The 20270-nt window shown below is 46.7% G+C and overlaps 1 protein-coding gene and 1 non-coding gene across 13 annotated transcripts in view; one reads left to right on the forward strand and one right to left on the reverse strand.

Annotated features, from left to right (window-relative positions):
• ZNF496 (zinc finger protein 496) overlaps positions 1-19123 on the forward strand; it is a 70646-nt gene extending 51523 nt beyond the window's left edge. For 5 of the 12 annotated variants that reach the window (XM_036313784.1, XM_036313788.1, XM_036313786.1 and 2 more), the window contains 4 exons: positions 794-932; positions 1378-1485; positions 2496-2609; positions 5813-8585. In XM_036313784.1, coding sequence (XP_036169677.1) covers positions 794-932; positions 1378-1485; positions 2496-2609; positions 5813-6570 — 1119 coding nt within the window. In that variant the 3' untranslated portion in view covers positions 6571-8585. Of the gene's footprint in view, positions 1-793; positions 933-1377; positions 1486-2495; positions 2610-5812; positions 8586-9255; positions 9791-14994; positions 16073-18782 lie in introns of those variants that run through there. The other 7 variants (XR_004968289.1, XR_004968288.1, XR_004968292.1 and 4 more) reach the window with 7 other exon arrangements.
• Positions 9345-9481, reverse strand: LOC118659474. Its single transcript, XR_004968587.1, has one exon. It is a non-coding gene; the product is annotated as a small nucleolar RNA SNORA4 (small nucleolar RNA).
• Positions 19124-20270: the final 1147 nt, after the last annotated feature.

A 20270-nucleotide genomic window follows, 5' to 3' on the forward strand; every position in this document is an offset into this window, starting at 1 on the left:
AATTGGTTTTATTTGATGTATCCAAGTCTTAAGTTTCTCAATTAAAAAAAAACTCTCCATAGAAAGATTTTTTAATTAATTAATTAATATTAATTTGACATATTACCATGGTCTGTGATTCAAGTTTAAGCGAAGTCTCCCAGCCATGCCTTACCCCAGGTCCCACTGCTAAACTGCTGGTGATCCAGACTTCTGGACATTTTGTCGTTGAGTAGTCTAGATCATGTGACACACAGCTTGGAGAGCTTTCTGGTCATGCAGAGAGGACTCTCGCTCCTAATGGGAGTTTGCTTGAACCTGCCAGACTGTCCTGGAGTTAATCCATGCTCTGGTGATGGGCAGAGAGCCCATCAGTGGGAACATTCTTCTCTGCTATAAACAGCATCTTCAGTCTTTATTATCTATGATCAAAATGTATTGATAATATAGTATCTGTGATTATCAGTGCTGCTGTGACTAGGCTGATCCAGACCTAACACTGCATATGTGCAAAATAAACTCTAGAAATGGCGTGGCATTTGCTGGGCTGAGCCTGGTGTTGTCTCGGCCTTCATTAGCTGCATGGGACTGTGTGCCCTGCCCACAATCTTGGCCACTAGAGTCACCATGGTTTGCATTTGGCCAAACCAGATAGGAAGGAGGTGGATCCCAGGCGAGGGCTGGAGAGCAGCTTTCTGCTCTCTCCCGTGCACACACAGTGGAGGTGTGTGCCCTCAGCCTCAGCTCTTTCCCTTGTTTGCAGCGACCCTTCCCTAGCTTGTCCTTGGACTGAGGCATCCCTGTTGTTCTGCAGTTTCAGAAACGGGTTTCTCCTTTCGAGGACATGATCTTCTGTTTCTCGGAAGAGGACTGGTCCCTTCTAGACCCTGCCCAGACTGGCTTCTACGGGGAGTTCATCATTGGAGAGGACTGTGGGGTTTCGCTGCCTCCAAGTAAGACGCCCTTCCAACCCTCTCCTGAGACCAGGGAGCTGGGGGCCCACATCTGAATTTGCCGACCACCCTCCATCCCTGACATGAGGTCACCTGCACACAGCGACACTGAGGGCACTTAGAGGATCCTCACCTGCCACTATCACATATAAATTAGGCTTACTGGCTGTTTTGCATTTGAAACCAAACATAACAGGTTCCTGTGCCCCCACTTTTCTTCTGTTATTCTGATCCTATGGCCTCTGAAGTTCTGGCTTTCTATCTCATGGGCCAACAGCTGCCCCAAGCCCATAGCTCCCCCACTAGTATGCCCCTCCCCGCCCTCTCTGCTTGCTCAAGCTTTTCAGTTTCTCTGAAGCCCTGCGTCACCCTGTCACTGCCATGGCTTGGCCTGCGTCCCTCCAGTTCACTGAGGAATGTGTGTCCTCCCCTTTTCTGTGAACAGGTGACCCAGCAGCCCAGCAGGACCTCTCCCAGGGTGAGGAGAACGAGCCATGTGTTCCCGAGCTGCAGGACCTCCAGGGCAAGGGTGCTACCCAGGTCTCCTACTTGGGTGAGTCATGATTCCACCACTGGGTGGACAGAGTAGGGTGGTAGGTGGTGCTGGCCAGAGGTGGGCCACTCCCTGCCATCTCTCTGCAGCCTTCTGTAACCCCAGGCTCTGTCTCAGTAGAGCATGTTTTGCCTCCTCCATGACTTTTCCCAGAAAAAATGTAGGTATATTTTTTTGTGGGTGTGGGATCACACTCATCAACCAGGGACTAGGACACAGTGGGAACATCCTTCTCTGCTATAAACAGCACCTGGGCTCTGCTGGCAAGCCAGCAGCCCACCCACAGGTGAGGTCACATTCTCCATAGGTTAGGTAGAGAAGGAGCACTAGTGCAGGACCTCCAGGTGTCTCGTTCTCTAGTCCTTCCACCACATGCTGCGAGTGTGAGGAAACCAAGGCACGGGGTGCTGGGGCTTGGCTGACAACAGCACAGCATTGGCAACAGCATTTCCCAGTCCCCCTATCTGGGCTTTCTGTGTAAGTTGTTAACCATTTGCCATAATGCCTGAGACCCTGCTCCTTCAGGACAAAAGGCTTTGTATGGTTCCAACAGCAGCCCCCACTCCTTCCCCTTCAGGACCTAGAGCTGGCACAGTACAGTCAAGTGTGGGTCTTCATTCCCACCTGGACGAGCATGCAGGGCCTCGGGGTGGCCAGCTCCCTGTCCTGTCAGCCCAGCAGGCTCTGTGCAGACTGTGTTGAGGCAGGATCTGCGAGGGGTCCTGGGGCCTGTGGAAATCCCACCACAGAAGTGAAAATCACCATAAGGGTGGCAGTCACTTCTTCACAGGCAAGTCGACAGGCAGATCCAGGACTCATGCTTACTCCATATAGCTTCAGAATCTTTTTGCCTGCAAATTAATTTGCTCCACAAACATTGACTGAGTCGCTGCCCAAGAAGGGAGCTCAGAGCTGCCCTTGGATCACAGCCTGGCATCTGTTAAGATGCCTCCCCAGGTAGTGCCACAGCTGCACCACAAATCCACCTTTCTATTTTCTTCTCTGGAAAGACTTTCCAAGTCTCCAGCCATTCCAGGTCGAAGAAAGAGGAAAACAGGATGAGCTACAGGGACCAGAGTCCCAGGCCTGCGAGCAGACGACACTTGCTCAGAGCACCTGCCCAGGTAAAGAGGGCCTGAGAGGGTATGGGGTGTGTGATACATATGTGAGCATATGAGTACATGTGGTATCTGCTGTGTGGTTTGTACATGTGCATGTTGTGTGTGTATAGCGTCTGGTATGTTGTGTGTGGAAGTGTGAACGTGTATGGTGTATGCATGCACGTTTGCTGGTGTGGGTGCGGTCAGGGATTGAACTCTCTGAGGTCCTTGCTGACCGACGGCTCCTGTGAGTTGTCAGCTTATTGTGCTGGGTTCCCTTTTGCTAGGGTCTCTCCCAGCTGAGCTCCAACCCAAGACCCTCCCCTCCTGGCCTTGTCCTGGCAGGTTGAAGCAGGTGCACCACAGTGCTACTGGCCATTAGGGGTATGTTTCTTCCCTGAGCACAAAAGCCAGAGTCCTGGGCAAAGTCTTGGACCTAAAGAGCAGGAGTGTGGCATGCCTGCGAAAGGGACTCTGAGTGTCCTCCACCTGCCTCATAGGGTCATGTTGGTAAAAGTCCAGAGGCAAAGACTGAAATGTGGCCATCATTTTTTTAAAAATATGTTTTTATTGATCTTTAGAGAAAGAGGAATATTTTAAGTGCGAGGGATAGAGAGATAGGAACATCAATAGGCCGCCTCCTACACACCTGATTCTGGGGATCGAACCCACAAACCCAGGCATGTGCCCTGACCAGGAATCAAACCAGTGACCTCTTGGTTCATGGGCTGATGCTCAACCACTGAGCCACACCAGCGGGCAGTGTGGCCATCTTTAATGTCCTTGGGGTTAAGGTGTTCTTCCAGACACCAAACCTGAGTCACTGGTTCTTTTTTTAAATTCCAGTTGACATACAGTATTATATTAGTCTCTGGTTCATACTCAAACCCACTGTGTGATGAGACTTTCCACAGCTGTGAGGTCTGACTCATGTACAGTCTTTTACCCAAGATGCCTTTTGGAGCAAGAGTTGTCTGGCAAAGAATGTATGCATCCCCTATGTTCATAGCAGCACAATTTACAATAGCTAAGATCTGGAAATAGCCCAAGTGCCCATCAGTAGATGAGTGGATAAAAAAGTTGTGGTACATTTATACCATGGAATGCTATGCAGCAGTAAAAAAGAAGAATCTTTTACCCTTTGAGACAGCATGGAGGGACCTGGAGAATATCATGCTAAGTGAAATAAGAGAAAGACAAGTATCACATGATCTCACTCATATATGGAATGTAATTAACAAAAGAAACTGATGAACAGAGTGGATCCAGAGACATGGAAGCATGGGACAGAGTGTGGAATCTCAGAGGGAAGGTGGGGGAGAGTGGGTGAGTGGGAGGTAATCAACCAAAGATCTTGTATGCATATATATGCATAACACAAACAGTAGGGTGCTGAAGACCTGTGTGTGTGGGGCGGGGGGGGGGCGGGTTGGAGAGGGTCAAAGGGGGACATAATACTTTCAACAATAAATAATTTAAAAAATAAAAAAAGAATTCTCCAGTGATTCTGGGGTGAAGCCAAGATTCAGGAAAAAAAAAAAAGAGTTGTCTGGCATTGTGGTAATTCCACCTAGCTCTGTGCAGGGCTCCCTGCTATTTCTGTTCACCCCGTCACGTGTAGACAAAAGGAATTCTACATTTACAACAGATCCAGAAGGAGAATAGCCCCTTCCCCAAAACTTTGAGCTCCCTCACTCCTGGTTTTCTCAGGTGCCTGCAACAGGCTGAGAGTGGCCTTGCATAACTGAGGATGGCCCCTCCCCAGGATGAGGGTGGCCATCTCAGTGGGGCTAGATGAATGCTTGTTGCCACATGTGCACTTCCGGCCTTCTCTGGCCTCTGCCTGCCCATAGCAGCCTCATGATATACAGGGTGGGTGCCTGCATATGTATTAAATCATTTGTAATCTTCAACAGTAACCCCAAAAGGCAGTTCTGATTCCTAGCTCTGTTTTACAGAAAAAAATTTAAAAGAGAAAGAAAGTTGCCCAACGTGTCAGGGGAATTGAGCTCAGTCGGGGGTTGGGGATACTGAAGCCTGTGGCCATGCTGTGCGTGGCCTGGGGGTGGATGATGGGTGGTTCCCTGTGAGCTGGAGGGACTGAGGAGAAAAGCAGGGAGGCTAGGAAGCCAGATGTGAAAAACAAAAGACAAAGGCATTATAAAGGATATATTCTTACAATGTTAGGATGGGGAAGCTTTCTTATAAGACAAAACCAAAAAGGAGATGAATAAATGTGTTGCATTTTAAAACTGTGAAAAACAAATGTGCCGAAACAATATACATAAAATTTTTAAAAAAAAAGAAAGAAAAAAATGGGAGGGATTATGTGCAAATAAGATGCAACAGATTCAGACCCATAATTTTGACTTCATAGAAAAGGCAGGCTATGGCTAGGCAATGTGGAGTCAAGCCCGAACCTGGGGCTTGACAGCTCACATTCAGATCCTCAGTCTGACACCCATAGCCTGTCACGGTGCACCCCGGGTCAGCGACTTCTGTTCAGGAGCCCCAGGGGCAGAGTGAAAACATCAAGAGTACCTATCATGGGGTTCAGTGTTTGTGTCCCCCCACACACCCCCTTCTATACTCATCACTCCCTGATTTTACTGTTTCTCTGGTGTTTGGAGCTCACTGCTGAATCCCACCTCATCTAGCAATAATTCCTAACATTGTGTAAATGGCCCACAGGAGCACTAAGGGTTGTTTATGCCCCATTTTAGAAATTGCATTTATTTTTTGTCATTTTAGCTGATTTGAGGGGTTGTCATCCTGTATGCACTGTATTAGTCTTCTAAGGAGGCTCAAACAACAGAAATTGATTTTCTCAAAATGCTGGAGGTCTGAGGTCCAGGTATCAAAAGGGACTTCTCCTGCAGCAAGTCTTCTTGGCCGGCTGTCTTCTCCCTGAGATTCCACGTGTCTGTTTCTTAATATCTTCTTGGAAGGATGCCAGTTGGCTTACAAGCCACTCTAATAATCTCATTTTAACTTAACTCTTGAAAGACCTTAATTCCAAATATAGTCACATCCTGAGGTATTTGGGGTTATGACTTAAGCATAATAGGAATTTTGGGGGGATGCAGTTCTGCCCTTAGCACTCCACCCTCGGATCCCCTAAGTTCATGTCCTCACATTCAAAATACATTCCGCCTTTCCCCATAGCCCCCAATGTCATACCTATTCCATCAGCAACTCTAAGTGACTTCCACATTGCTTTTGTGCAGCTGGAGATGACCCACCGCCCCCTAAGAACAGCCTAGATGAAGAGGTGACCATCGAGATCGTCCTATCCAGCTCTGGGGATGAAGACTCCCAACTGGGCCCCTACTGCACAAATGAGACACGGAGCCCCTTGGGGAAGCAAAACGGCACCCCCATGCCTCAGCAGAATGGCCTGTCTGTGGGGGGCGAGGTGCACACCTCTGGGAAGTCCTATGTGTGCCCCAACTGCGGCAAGGTCTTCCGCTGGAGGGTCAATTTCATCCGACACCTGCGCAGCCGCAGGGAGCAGGAGAAGCTGCACGAGTGCTCGGTATGTGGGGAGCTGTTCAGTGACAGCGAGGACCTGGACGGGCACCTGGAAGCCCACGAGGCCCGGAAACCTTTCCGGTGCGGCGCCTGCGGGAAGAGCTTCCGCCTCAACTCGCACCTGCTCTGCCACAGGCGGGTCCACCTGCCGCCCACCGGGCCCCTGCCGGTGATTGGGAGCGAGCAGGGGGCGGCAGAGTCCACAGGTGGGGGGCCTGATGCATCGCTGGCTGAGGGCCGGGCCCGGCTGAGCATCCAGTGCTGTGACTGCGGGAAGCTGTTCCAGCGACCGGAACACCTGGCGAGGCACCGCAGCAGTGTGCACGGTAAGGACCGGGCACGGCCCTTTCGGTGCCGGTACTGCGTCAAAAGCTTCCTGCACAACTCCGACCTCCTGCGCCACCAGCGCCTGCATATGAAACGCCGCTCCAAGCAGGCTCTCAACTCTTACTGACTGACGCCAGGCACTCCCGGGACGTACCTGCCCCTGGACAGACCTCACCTTCCCACCCTTCGCTCTCAGGTAGAAATGAGATAGTGATCAACTGAGCATTTCTTTTGTCTCTGCTGTGCCAAAAAGCAGGGAGGGAGGTGCATAACCAGCTTGGACTCGCCAGGTGTTTCTGGGTCAGAGGAGAGCCCTCCTGTCCAGTGCTTCCCAAGCGGTCTAAGGGACTGGACTGCCCCAACTGCAGTGACCATTTGGGGTTTGCCCCTTGCCACCAACTCACTATACTCCCATGCTGCCTTGTCTGAACCCCTGCCCGTATCTTGAGGTTCTAGGGTGACTGTACTTCCCATCTGAGAGCAAGAAGCTGTGGGCGAGAAAAAGGCAGGGAGTGCATGTGGGCAGCAAGGCCAGGCACACCAATCCTGCCCTGTCACCAGCTGACCCAAAGAACACCCGCTGTTACCAGGCAGCCCTGTCAGGGTCAGAAGCCTCTGGGGCACTGTACAGCTGCTTGCGAAGGAGAATTGTGTCATACTTTTATTTGCGAAGGCAGCTGCTTATTAGGGATTTTGAGTTCACTGAGGGCAATGCCCACATTTTATTTGTTGCACACCCTGCTCAAATGTCATTTTTTTGTACCTGAAGGACCCAGTAAATGGTTGTGGGGTAGAAGCAGTTGTCATCATTCAAAAGGCACTTAAGTTCCCCTGCTCGTCCCATTGTGTTCGGGAATGGGGAGCTCAGCCCCAGTGGGGGGTTCTGTTGTCTGGATGAGGGGCAGTGGAATAAACCTCCTGTGAGGTTGGGCTCTTCATACATAGTAACTTAGTCTGCTGTTCATATTCATTTGCTAGGGCTGCCTTAACAAAATACCAAAAACAGGGTGACTTAGAGCAACAGAAATATATTGCTTCAGTTCTGGAGGCTGGAAGTCCAATGTCAAGGGGTCACTGGGTTGGTTCCCTGTAAGAGAAGGTCTGTTCCACACCTCTCCCCCAGGTTCTGGTGGTGCTCTCAGTCGATGATGTTCCTTGTAGAAATATTAACCCATCTCTGCCTTCATCTTCATGTCGTGTCCCTGTGTACATGTCTGTCTCCAAATTTCCCCTTTTTATGAGGACACCATATTGGATCAGGGCCCCCATGCCTACTCTGGTATATTCCTGTCTTAACTAGTAACATCCACAATGACCATATTCTAAGAAAGGCCACATTCTGATGTATTGGAGTTAGGACATAAATATGAATTTGGGGTGGTGGGGAGACAATTCAATCCACAACAGCAGATAGTCTTGCAATTATCTGGTCATCCCTGATTAACAGATGAGTCAACAGAAGCTGTGGTTGGCTTGTTGTCCGTTCCACTGGAAGCAGCATAGCTTTGAAAGTGCGTGGCCTGGAGTTCTGGATTGGGAGTGACCATTGGCTGTGAAATCTCAAGCAACGAAAACCATGGTCTTATTGTTCCTGGAAGACTGGTAATATCGGCCAGGCTCAATGTCAAGAAAGCACAGGGACTATGGAGTAGCAGTAGCTGATTCAAAGCCACCAGGTGGACATTTTGTGCTATTTGTATGTCCATCAGCAGGCAGCCAGGCTCCTTGTCACCTATGTTGTCACATGAGATGCCATCAAACCCAATGGAAGAGCCACAGGTTTTATAATTCTGATTACTGTAGACATCCCTGCATCCTGAGGAGCAGTAAATGCAATAAAACTGTTAGGTCATACCCTGAACAAAAAATAAATATTGGGGTTCTTAATTTCTAAATAGTTTGCCTCTTATTGATCTGCCAGGAAAAAGGGGAAAGTGAATCTTTAAGGCTATTGAGGAGGAAATTCCAAATAGAAGCCAGGTTATGCATTTGCCCCACCCTCATACACTCTTGCTCAAGGGCTTGTCAGCTGGAAGATGGTTCTCCATCTGCTTCAGACATTTGTCTAATGGAGGAACATTGCCCCATTTACTGTTGTGTCTTACCTGTAAAACCAGATCCTAAATAAAAAAAAAACACCAAGGGGATGTGACTGCGTCTTGAGTCCCCACCGAATACTGTGGGGAACCCCCCACTCACTGACCCAATATACCTAGTACCTACCTAATTGGAAGGTCAATCACTTAGGATTCAGAAGCCCTCCAGGGTGATGTAGCTCAAATCCCGTTCATCCCATTCCAAAGAGGCCAGTGGGGTTACCTGCTCCTCCAGGCACCGGAGAACTGACCACTTACTCCCTCCCTGGGGGATGGGCAGGCAGGTAAGCTACATCTCCACCTTACTATGGAAGTGCAGGCCCACATCTGAGAAGCATCTGCCCTCTCTCTTCCTTGGATCTCTGGACATTGTTTCCAAAAACTCATAAGTACATAATAAAAATTAACTTGCTGAATTAATATTCATGTTAGACTTTCCATGTAGTTTAAAAAGTAATGTGCTGCACAGCTGACATAGTTGATTGGCCTGACAAGGTGAGCTTGAGGTATAAGGATGAAAATAGTCCTCTGGGTGTCAGACTTCACCTTGTGTTGTGGCACATTTAAGCCTCAGATAGATGGCCTGCTCACCTGATCTGACCCCTGTCCAAAGTACAGAGGAAGTCACTACACCAGAGGTACTCCTTGTCACACTATAGCTGGTTAACCTGACCTCACCATTGTCCTATATCCTTTCTCCCAACCTCTCCCCCTAGCTGAGTGATGTGACCAGTGGTGAGAAGGTATGAGTCTACGCCTGCCTTGGATATCGGTCTGTCACTTTTTTTTTTCATTTCTTTTTTGTAATGTAGGACACAAAATAGTAATGGGCTATATGTTTAGTGATACAGTCCACTGGGGAGTGTGGTCTTTATTCTCCCAAAGAGCCTAAGTTGGTAAAGGTTATTAAAAAACCTTCGCCCAAAATAAAACTTTTGGTAGTCTGTCACTTTTCTCCCATAAGATGGTTTTCCCTTTCTGCCAGAAGCAGAGTTCAGAGTGTAATGTAGGGGATTTGATGATAACTTATGTTGCTACATCTTGTCAAAATATGGAGGGGCTGGAACACTTGCCTAGAAAATGTTGCTGGTCAGAAAAGGCACATCTGAGAGTCAGGGTAAGTCTACTCCATCCAAATTAAGCTGGAGCCCCTTTGAATGTGTCTGTGTGCTCTGAGAAGAGACAGGACCTGCCTCCAGCTCACTGAAGGTAAATTCAGAGTGAGATTTCTAGATTTTTAATTTTTTTTTTTTTATTGATTTCAGAGAGGGAGAGAGAAATAGAAACGTCAGTGATGAGAGAGAATCATTGATCGGCTGCCTCCTGCATGCCCCACACTGGGGATTGAGCTAGCATCCCAGCATGTACCCTGACCAGGAATCAAACTCTGACCTCCTGGTTCATAGGTCAACGCTCAACCACTGAGCTACACCAGCCAGGCATATTTCTGGATATTTTTAAGTGTTTTCCCAGAAGAAGATTGAGTGAGAAAGAGTATAAACTTGCAGAAATTTTACCAGCCCTTTGCATTTTCAGCAAACATTGACCCACCCAGTTGGGGGAGTGGGGGCTGAGGATAGGTAAACCATATTTATCTTGGTCTCCCATCTGGTTATCCCATTTATCTAAAATGGCTTGGCTTTTTAAAAAATTAGGATGATACTCTGGCCATGATATAAAGGCTTCACTAACCCTCTGTGCTCAAAAAGCCAAAAGTCTGACCATATGTGCATTCACTAAATTTGCACAGAACTAGGTGCTCCAGCAAAGATGGCCACTAAGGCCTAGCTGGTTTGGCTCAGTGGATAGAGTGTCGGCCTGCGGACTGAAAGTCCCAGGTTCGATTCCAATCAAGGCTGGATTCCAATGCCCGGGTTGTGGGCTTGATCTCCAGTGGGGGGTGTGTAGGAGGCAGCTGATCAATGATTCTCATCATTGATGTTTCCATCTCTCCCTCTTCCTTCCTATTTGAAATCAATAAAAATATATATTTTTTAAAAAGATGGCCACCGGGAGAAACCAAGATGGCGGCATAGGTAAACACCGGAAATTGCTACCTCGCACAACAACTTCAAAAATACAACTAAAAGACAAAACGGTCATCATCCAGACTACAGGAAGGCTGGCTGAGTGGAATTTCTAAAACTAGAAGGAAAGAGAAAAGCACACTGAGACTCAGAGGAACTGCCAAAGTAAAGTCCAGAGGTACGGAGGCGCACCCAGCAAGGGCTGGCAACTGAGGACGCAGCTGTCTTTTTGAATAGGGAGGGAGTCACAGGCCCCCGACTGCTCTGAACTCCAGTTCCGGGTGAGTCTCTGGGGACCCAGACTCATCAGGGGAGAAACTGGACTGTCTGACAGTGGGCAGAACTCAGAACTTGAGGGCGGCTTTCTCTAAGAGGTACTTGCAGCGATTACCGGGACACTGAGATGCGGGGCCTCTTAGGTCAGGGCTGAGGATCAGCCATAGCTGCTTGCTCCGCCCTGTTGATTCCCTGAGACCCCGCCCCACCCAAGCTATGCACAGAGGCTTTTGCATATGAAAGGCCTGGCCCTTTGCAATCTGAAAATTACCTAACACACTGCAGCTGGGCCAGACAGAACCAGAACTTCCAAGAGAAGGCCCAAGGCCCCACAGCAGCTTTCATTGCTTCACAGTTGGGCCTCATCTGGGCACCTCCAAACCCCAAACAAGGAAGGGGAATCAATCTGCAGATCTCTTAATAGCTCCTGCTGGGTAGCCTCAGGAAGAGGCTAAATTAGCACCTCCTTAGAGATCCAAGAGCCAGTGTACCCAGTGGTCAGAGTGGGACCATCCAGATTACAACTCCTCAGATCCATAAGGGACACCCTCAGGGGGCAGACTCAGTGAGAACCAAAGCCCCACTGAAGCAAGTCTTGCCCCAGAAGGGTGTCTTCAGCACAGAAGTTCTCCCACTGTAGACAGCTGATTTTCACAGCCAATTGGCCTGGAGGTCAATTCCTCCCAGTGATACCTACAACAATCAAGGCTTAACTATAACAAGACTATGCACAAAGCCCACAAAGGGTGCACCAAGAGTGTCCACTTCAGGTAATTGGGGAGGCTGAGCCACTGTGCACAGCTATAGGACACCTAGCACACAAAGCCACTCTACCAACACAGGGAAGCATAAAAAATACGGAGACAAAGAAACAGGTCACAAATGACAGAAATGGAGGAAAGCAAACTACTGGATATAGAGTTCAAAACCATGGTTATAAGGTTTTTCAAGAATTTCCTAGAAACCGCCGATAAATTTAGTGAGACCCTGGAGGATATGAAAAAAGACCAACTAGAAATTAAGCATACACTGACTGAAATAAAGAATAATATACTGAGATACAACAGCAGACAAGAGGATCCCAAGAATCAAGTCAAAGATTTGAAATACAAAGAAGCAAAAAATACTCAACCAGAAAAGAAAAAAGAATCCAAAAATATGAAGATAGTGTAAGGAGCCTCTGGGACAACTTCAAGCACACCAACATCCGAATTATAGGGGTGCCAGAAGAAGAGAGAGAGCTAGATATTGAAAACCTATTTGAAGAAATAATGACAGAAAACTTCCCCTACCTGGTGAAAGAAGTAGACTTCCAAGTCCAGGAAGCACAGAGAACCCCAAGCAAAAGGAATCCAAAGAGGACCATGCCAAGACACATCATAATTAAAATGTCAAGAGCAAAAGACAAAGAGAGAATCTTAAAAGCAGCAAGAGAAAGACAGTCAGTTACCTACAAGGGAGTACCCATACGACTGTCAGCTGATTTCTCAACAGAAACTATGCAGGCCAGAAGGGAGTGGCAAAAAATATTCAAAGTGATGAATAGCAAGAACCTACAACCAAGATTACTTTACCCAGCAAAGCTATCATTCAGAATTGAAGATCAGATAAAGAGCTTCACAGATAAGAAAAAGCTAAAGGAGTTCACCACCACCAAACCAGTATTATATGAAATGCTGAAAGGTATTCTTTAAGAAAGGAAGAAGAAAAAGGTAAAGTTAAAAATTATGAACAGCAAATACGTATCTATCAACAAGTGAATTTAAAAATCAAGTGAATGAAAAATCTGATGAACAGAGTAAACTGGTGAATATAATAGAACCAGGGGCATAGAAAGGGAGTGGACTGACTATTGGGGGGGAAAGGGGTGTGGGGGTACAGGAAGAGGACAAAAATCGTACACCTGTGGATGAAAACAGTGGGAGGGGTAAGGGCAGAGGGTGGGGTGGGAACTGGATGGAGGAGAGCTATGGGGGAAAAAAGAGGAACAACTGTAATAATCTGAACAATAAAGATTTAATTTAAAATAAAAATAAAAAAATGGCCACCAAGATGGGAAGACCAAGGGCTCCAACATTCTTAAGGCAGTCTTCCATCCCTGTGGGGATTTTCACCTAGCTGCTGCTGTTAATAGCAGAGACCTCTGGCTTACACACACTCTGTCTTATAACAAAGTTAGCCCGGTGGCTTGTAGGCAGTCTTGGGGCTCAGAGAGGGTGAATGCAGACCCATGTTGTCAGGAGGAGATACCTGGTGCACCTCTCAACACTTTCCCCACTACTAGTCATCAAGGATGGAGACCTCATCGTGTTCCTGTTTACAAAGTCTGAAACGAAGTGGAACCTTGTTATGTGACGTATAAGGCATACCTTGTCCGGTCTGCCTTCCTGAGAGGCACTGGCTCCTGCCAGAGCAGGGCCTTAGAAGCTAGCTTGGCCAGGTGCCAAGCAAAGCCTGTGCTATCCTCATGCCAATACTCTAACACCAATTGGGTGTCAAAACAACTCAGTTTCATCCTGTCACTAATGATCTGGGAGAACATTGGATCCCATAGGATGAAGATGAAGTCCTACACAAGATACCCCACTTCAAATGCCAGTAAGGTGTCTTGGGGGCCATACGGACTAATGCTCAGATGGCTACAAACGGGGGTTCTAAAGACCCCTTTGATTATTCACTACAATGACTTCTAGTAACTCACTGAAAGTGTTATCCTTATGGTTAGTTTTTATTATAACAGATACAACCAAGGAACAGCAAAAAGGGAGGGATGTACTGGGTGATGTCGGGAGTGGTGTTCGAAAGCCAGAGCTTCCATGCCCTCCCTCTGTAGACTAGGGTGCATCCAGCTCTCAGCCAGTCACCTTGAGCTGAGCTGAGCTGAGCTGAACTGTCCAGGATTCTTAGCACGTTTCATGTCGATGCCCCATGCCATGAAACTCAAGCTGCCTCCCACATGCGCCCCTCCTGGAGATTGAAACCTAGGCATCTTTCTCACTGCCCCTATTGCCCTTCTGTGCTGGCTGCGGACCACCAGGGCTTGTTCACTTAAGGACACCAGCTTGCTGGTATCACAGAAATGCTGCCCAATGAGAACTGCATGTACCCTGGAATGCGAGTTTCCTATGAATACCTGCTCTCATTAGTACTTTTGACAAGCTGCAATTTGGGGCAGCTAAGGAGATTACACAATTAGGAACTAGAAGACCAAAGCGGCCTTTGTTCTTAGGATTTTATTCAAAGATGGTGGACACCTCCTTATGGACATGTGGCTTCATATTCGGGGCACTCTGCATGTGCACAGTGGTGGGCACTGCAGAGGGACCCACCAGTCAGCTTTGTGACTCCAGTGTGCAGATTATCTAAATAATCCAGTCCAACACTGGGAAGGAATGTGTACAGATGTGTTACTGGCCCAAAGCCCATGTACTGATGCTTTAGAAAGTCAAAACTAAAAATGTCAGAATTTGGCCCAGCCAGTGTTGCTCAGTGGTTGAGCATCTACCTATGAACCAAGAGGTCACCAGTTTGATTCCTGGTTAGGGCACATGCCCAAGTTTCGGGCTCAATCCCCAGTATAGAGGGTGTGCAGGAAACAGTCTTTTGATGTTTCTTTCTCATCAATATGTCCATATCTCGATTCCTCTCCCTTTCTCTCTCAAAATTAAAAAAATTTTTTTAAATGTCAGTTTACAGTAAGGTTTATTTTTTACTTTTAAAATATATTTTTTATTTCAGAGCAAAAGGGAGAGGGAAAGAGATAGAAACATCAACAATGAGAGAGAATCATCAATCAGCTGCCTCCTGCATGTTCCCTACTGGGGATCGAGCCTGCAACCCAGGCATGTGCCATGATTGGGATTGAATCATGGCCTCCTGGTTTATAGGTCAGTGGTCAACCACTGGGCCACACTGGCTGGGCGGGAAAGGTTAAATGATTGAGAAGATGGGAGTCCTAGTAGTTCCTCAAATTCATCTTAAGAAAGTACTAAGTTCAGGCTTCTTTTATGTCAAGGGTAGGGGGAATGGGAGGGGCTGCTTTTGTAAAAACTCAAGCTGTAAGCAGAATTCCTTTAATGATTAGCTTGTCTATATGCAAAACAAAGCAGGTTTGAACAATCTGGAGTTAGACAAAGCATTTCTCTGTTACAGGTGGATGTTCTCATGCATCGGCCTTCAAATCCTAAACATTTGTAACCAGAGACAACCCCCCTACTCCGCCCCAAAGAACATCTTTGGAGACATCCTTCTTCACCCTCAGGGAATTAGCCTGGTTTTGGTTGGTTGTTGCAGGTGATGGGGCTGGATGCCAAGTGATTTTAGAGACCCTGTCTGTACCCAATTTCCTCTGTCTACAACAGGGAGTATCCATTTCTTCTACTTGTTTTAGGAGACTCACAAAAGTCTAAAGTGAATGGAGCCTGTCCAGTGTGTCTCAGTGGTTGAGCATCGACCAGTGAACCAGGAGGTCACCATTCGATTCCTGGTCAGGGCACATACCTGGGTTGTGGGCTTGATCTCCAGTAGGGGACATGCCAATCGATGATTCTCTCATCATTGATGTTTCTATCCCTCTCTCCCTCTCCCTTCCTCTCTGAAATAAATAAAAATACATTAAAATAATAATAGTAAATTAAAAAATAAAGTGAATGGAAGTGCGAGGAATGGTGTGAAACACTAGACAATAGTCATTAAACACCTGCTTTAGATGAACATCTCATGAGGCCACAGGAAGTGGCAATGCTGCAGTTCCCGTCCATGATTAACTTCCTCAGTTTGTAGTAAACTTGTGTTCTAATCCCGAGAAGTGGAGCTGACAGTAGATACCTGGTCTTCAACAGCAGTCACCCATCATGTTTTCTCCAGTCCACAGCTGTGGGAACACCCACAAAGTTGGGTTTTAGAATTGTAGTACCTTCAAGTGTCTTTTGGATGGTTTATGTTTGCAAATTCTTCATTGTCTAAAAAAGAGAAATATATTGAGCACATCAATTTACTTGGCTGTATTCACCAAAACTTTAATATGATTGGAGCACTTTTCCATGAGGCCCACTTTTTGTGGGCATGGAATCTTCCTGATGCTACATTGCAAACAACTCTCAGCAAAGTGGCACACTCACAAGAAAGGCAGGCTCCTACACCCCAAGGAGATAAGAGTCAGGTAACTGCTTCTAGCCTCTCGTTTTGAAGCAAATCAAGTGCAGAGGCTCGTAAAACGTGAAGTAATTTAGGCCAAGGTATGTGTATCTGACCCATTTTCCCCCTCCCAGGCAACAGGCCTTCTCATGCATTTCTTTTCTTTGCTTTTTTCCTTTTAGTTATATGTTTTTATTGATTTCAGAGAGAGGAAAGGAGAGAGAGATAGAAACATCAATGATGAGAGAGAATTGTTGATCCACTGCCTCCTGCATGCCCCCCTAATGGGAATCGAGCCCACAGCCCAGGCATGTGCCCTGGCGGGGAATTGATCCCTGATACCCTGTTCATGGGTTTACCTTCAACCCCTGAGCTACACTGGCCAGGCTTCTCATGCATTTCTAATCATCACATAGTTTATCCACAAAATCTGGGAGCCTGCCTCCCAAGCCCTTCCACATAGCTCTCAGCACAGAAGCACATTATAAAAAGTCAAGATTCAAGGAAGGAGGTTTTTACCAAAAAGCAATTTGCTCATGCAATTTTCTGGTGAGCCAGAAAGCATTAGAACGTGAGGCTTGTGAGCACCTGGGTCAAGGTCCAGATATCATGACTCCAGGGTTGATCAGCTGAGTAATGCAAGACCATTCAGACCAATGGCCACGGCTCCTGAGTGCCCTTCCTGTGATTCCCTCCTCCTTGAGTAGCGACGAAGACCCCAGGAGTTTCATAGGCTTCACTCTTAGGAACAAATCCCATGTTATAGCAAATAACCTTGGGAGAGAGAACATTCATTCAAAATTTCTGAGAACCTAGTATAAGCAGGCAGTAGTAATAATCACAACCTGCATATAAAATTAGATTGAGCCCAGCCAGTGTGGCTCAGTGGTTGAGCATTGACCTATGAACCAGGAGGTCACAGTTCAATATACCCACATGCCCAGGTTGCGGCTCAATCCTCAGTAGGAGTAGTGGAGGCAGCCGATCGATGATTATCTTTCATCATTGATGTTTCTATCTCTCTCTCCCTCTCCCTTCCTCTCTCTAAAGTCAATAAAAAACATTTTAAAAAACAAAATAAGATTGAAACATGGCCCCAGGGAGAGGAAGAGAAGACACTGGGAAACTGGTTGGGGATGAAGGCACGTGCAGTGTGTTGAGTTGTGTACCACCCCCCTCCCAAAGATAAGTCCATGTCCTAACCTCTAGAACCTATCGATGTGACCTTATTTGGAAAAAGAGCCTTTTCAGATGTAATCCAGTTAAAGATCTTAAGAATAGATCACCCTGGATTACCTGGGTGAGCCTTAAGTCCCATGAAAAATGTCCTTCTAAGATGAGTAAACATGACAGAAGAGAGGATATACAAGAGATAGCCATATGAAGATGGAGGCAGACTACAGTGACATGATCATAAGCTGAGGGTCTGCTGGTGCCAACAAAGCTGGAGGAGGCAAAGAGGCATCTGTCCCTACTGCCTTAAATACCTTGATTTCATGCTTCTGGCCTTCAGAACTATGAGAGAATACATTTTTGTTGTTTTAAGCCACCAAGTTTGTAGCAATTTGTCACATCAGCTTCTGGTAGTGCCAGGCATCCCAGAGCTTGTGGCCACATTATTCCAAACTCTGCCTCTGTCTTCATATGACACTTCTCTGTGTCTTAGAAACACACATCATTGGAATTAGAGCCAACCCAAGCAATCCTGATGATCACATCTAAAAATCCTTAACTTAATTACATCTGCAAAGATCCTTCTTCCAATTAAGGTGACAATCAGAGGTTCCAATGAACAGATCTTCATGGGGGCCCCATTCAATTCACTACAATGATTATCAAGGATCTGATCCTTTCAAGGGAGGAATAACATCAAAACCAGCCAGGTGATCAATAATCTAGGACTCTGGCAAATCAAAGCTGCCCTTGACATTCATTCTCCCTCAGGAAATAATTCTCTCAGTCAAAAATTCGTGTTAACCCTGAAAGAGACACAGTGAGTTACCTGAAGTCCTCCTTGACAGGTAGGGACCATTCGGTTAACATTTTTTCTGAGATCAGAGATAATTAGAGGAAAGAATGCAAGATTTCTGGCAGTGGGCCAGGATTGGAGGAGAGACAGGGAAATACCTCAGTGTATACCTCAGGATTCTCCAGAGAAATGGGACCAAACGCATGTGTATGTATACAGAAAGAGATTGATTCCAAGGAATTTGCTCACATGATTGTGGGGGCTGGCAAGTCTAAAATCTATAGGCAAGCCTTGGCCAGGTAGCTCACTTGGTTGGAGTGTCCTCCCAGTACACCAAAGTTGTGGGTTTGATTTCCAGTCAGGCACATATAAGAATCAACCAATGAGCCATGGCTGGTGTGCTCAGTGATTAGTGTTAGCCTGTGTATCAAAGGGTAGCAGGTTTGATTCCTGGTCAAGAGCATGTACCTGGTTGAAGGTTCGATCCCCAGCCCCGGTTGGGTTGCATGTGAGAGGCAACGAATCAATGTGTTCTCTCTCTCTCTCTCTCTCTCTCTCTCTCTCTCTCTCTATCTCTATCTTCTCTCTTCTCTCTTCTCTCTTCTCTCTTCTCTCTTTCTCTCCCTCCCTCTCTCTTTCTCCCCCCTCCCTTCTACCCTCTCTAAAAATCAATGGAAAAAATATCCAACAACAACAAAAAGCTTACATTATTAAGCACTAAATAAATATTATTTATAAAGTCAACCAATGAATGAATGTATAAATGGGTGGAGCAATACATAAACATCTCTCTCCCACTCTCTCTCAAATCAATAAATAAAAATAAAATCTACAGGATGGACCGACTGGCTGGAAACCCAGGGAAGAGTTGCAGTTCCAGTTTTAACACACTCTGCTAGAGAAATTCCTTTGTTTGGGGGAAGGTAGGTCTTTGCTTTATTAAGGCCTTTGTCTTAGTTTGGGCTATTGTGACAAATATACCATAAAATAGGTGAGTAAACAATGTTTCTTAAAAGAAAAATTTATTTCTTACAGTTTCGGAGACCAGGAATCCAAGATCAAGGCACCAGCAAATCTGGTGTCTAGTGAGAACCCACTTCTAGTTCATAGCCATCTTCTTGCTGTTATCATTTGGGTGAAGAAGTTCATTAGATCTCTATTATAAGGTCACTGAATTTCATGAGGACTTCACCCTCATAATCCAATCACCTCCTAAAGTCACAACCACCTAATACCATCACATTGGAGATTGGGTTTAAATGTGTGGATTTTGAGGGGGCATAAACATTCACTTCATAGCAGCCTTCAGCTGTTTAGGTGATGCCCACCCACATTATGGCGAGCAATCTGCTTTCTTCAAAGTCTGCTGATTTATTTATTTATTTATTTTTTTATATATTTTATATGTTTTTATTCATTTTAGAGAGAGGAAGGGAGAGAAAGAGAAATAGAAACTGCTGGGGTCCAACCCCAGCAGGTCCAGGGGTCCCCAAAGGTGTAGACGGAGTCGGCGAAGAAGGAATGACACGGAGACAGCGTTCAGTTGATCAGCAGCCTAGCCAGGATCTCTAGCCAGGATCTCCAGCCAAGTTCTGGTCTGGATCTCCAGCGAAGTTCTGGTTAGGATCGCCAGCCAGGTTGTGTGTCCATGTTCTCTCTCTAGGTTCTCCAGCCAGGTTCTGTAGCCATGTTCCCTCACTAGGTTCTCCTGCCAGGTTCTGTCCAGGTTCTCCAGCCAGGTTCAGTCACCAGGTTCTAGTCAGGTTCTCTTGCCATGTTCTATCCAGGTTCTGTAGGCAGGTTCTGTCTCTAGGTTCTTCAGCCAGGTTCTCTCGCTAGGTTCTGTCTCCAGTTCTGTGGCCAGTTTCTGTCCAGGATCTTTTGCCATGTTCTGTCTCTAGGTTCTGTGTAGGTTCTGTCCAAAGTCTGCTGATTTAAATGGAAATATTATAAATTTAAAAAAAAGCATTGGACTATGGCCCAGCCACATGGACACATGAAATCAACCTTCACACTCATTTCTTCAGGTCTGTGTAACAAAAGCCAAAGCCTACTTTCTCAGATAGCTGGTGAACGGAAGTCTTGAGTGAGTGCAGAACTTGGGTTCTAAGTAAGTCCTATGCCCAGGATAACAGATGATGAGGCTTAGAGTTGGCTTTTCATCATGAAAGTAAATTTGGGTCTGGTCAAGACAGAGCTTGTTGCCGAAACCGGTTTGGCTCAGTGGATAGAGCGTCGGCCTGCGGACTGAAAGGTCCCAGGTTCAATTCCGGTCAAGGGCATGTGCCTGGGCTGCGGGCACATCCCCAGTGGGGAGTGTGCA

This window comes from Myotis myotis, unplaced genomic scaffold, assembly GCF_014108235.1.
Source record: "Myotis myotis isolate mMyoMyo1 unplaced genomic scaffold, mMyoMyo1.p scaffold_m19_p_6, whole genome shotgun sequence".
NCBI classification, from domain to species: domain Eukaryota; kingdom Metazoa; phylum Chordata; class Mammalia; order Chiroptera; family Vespertilionidae; genus Myotis; species Myotis myotis.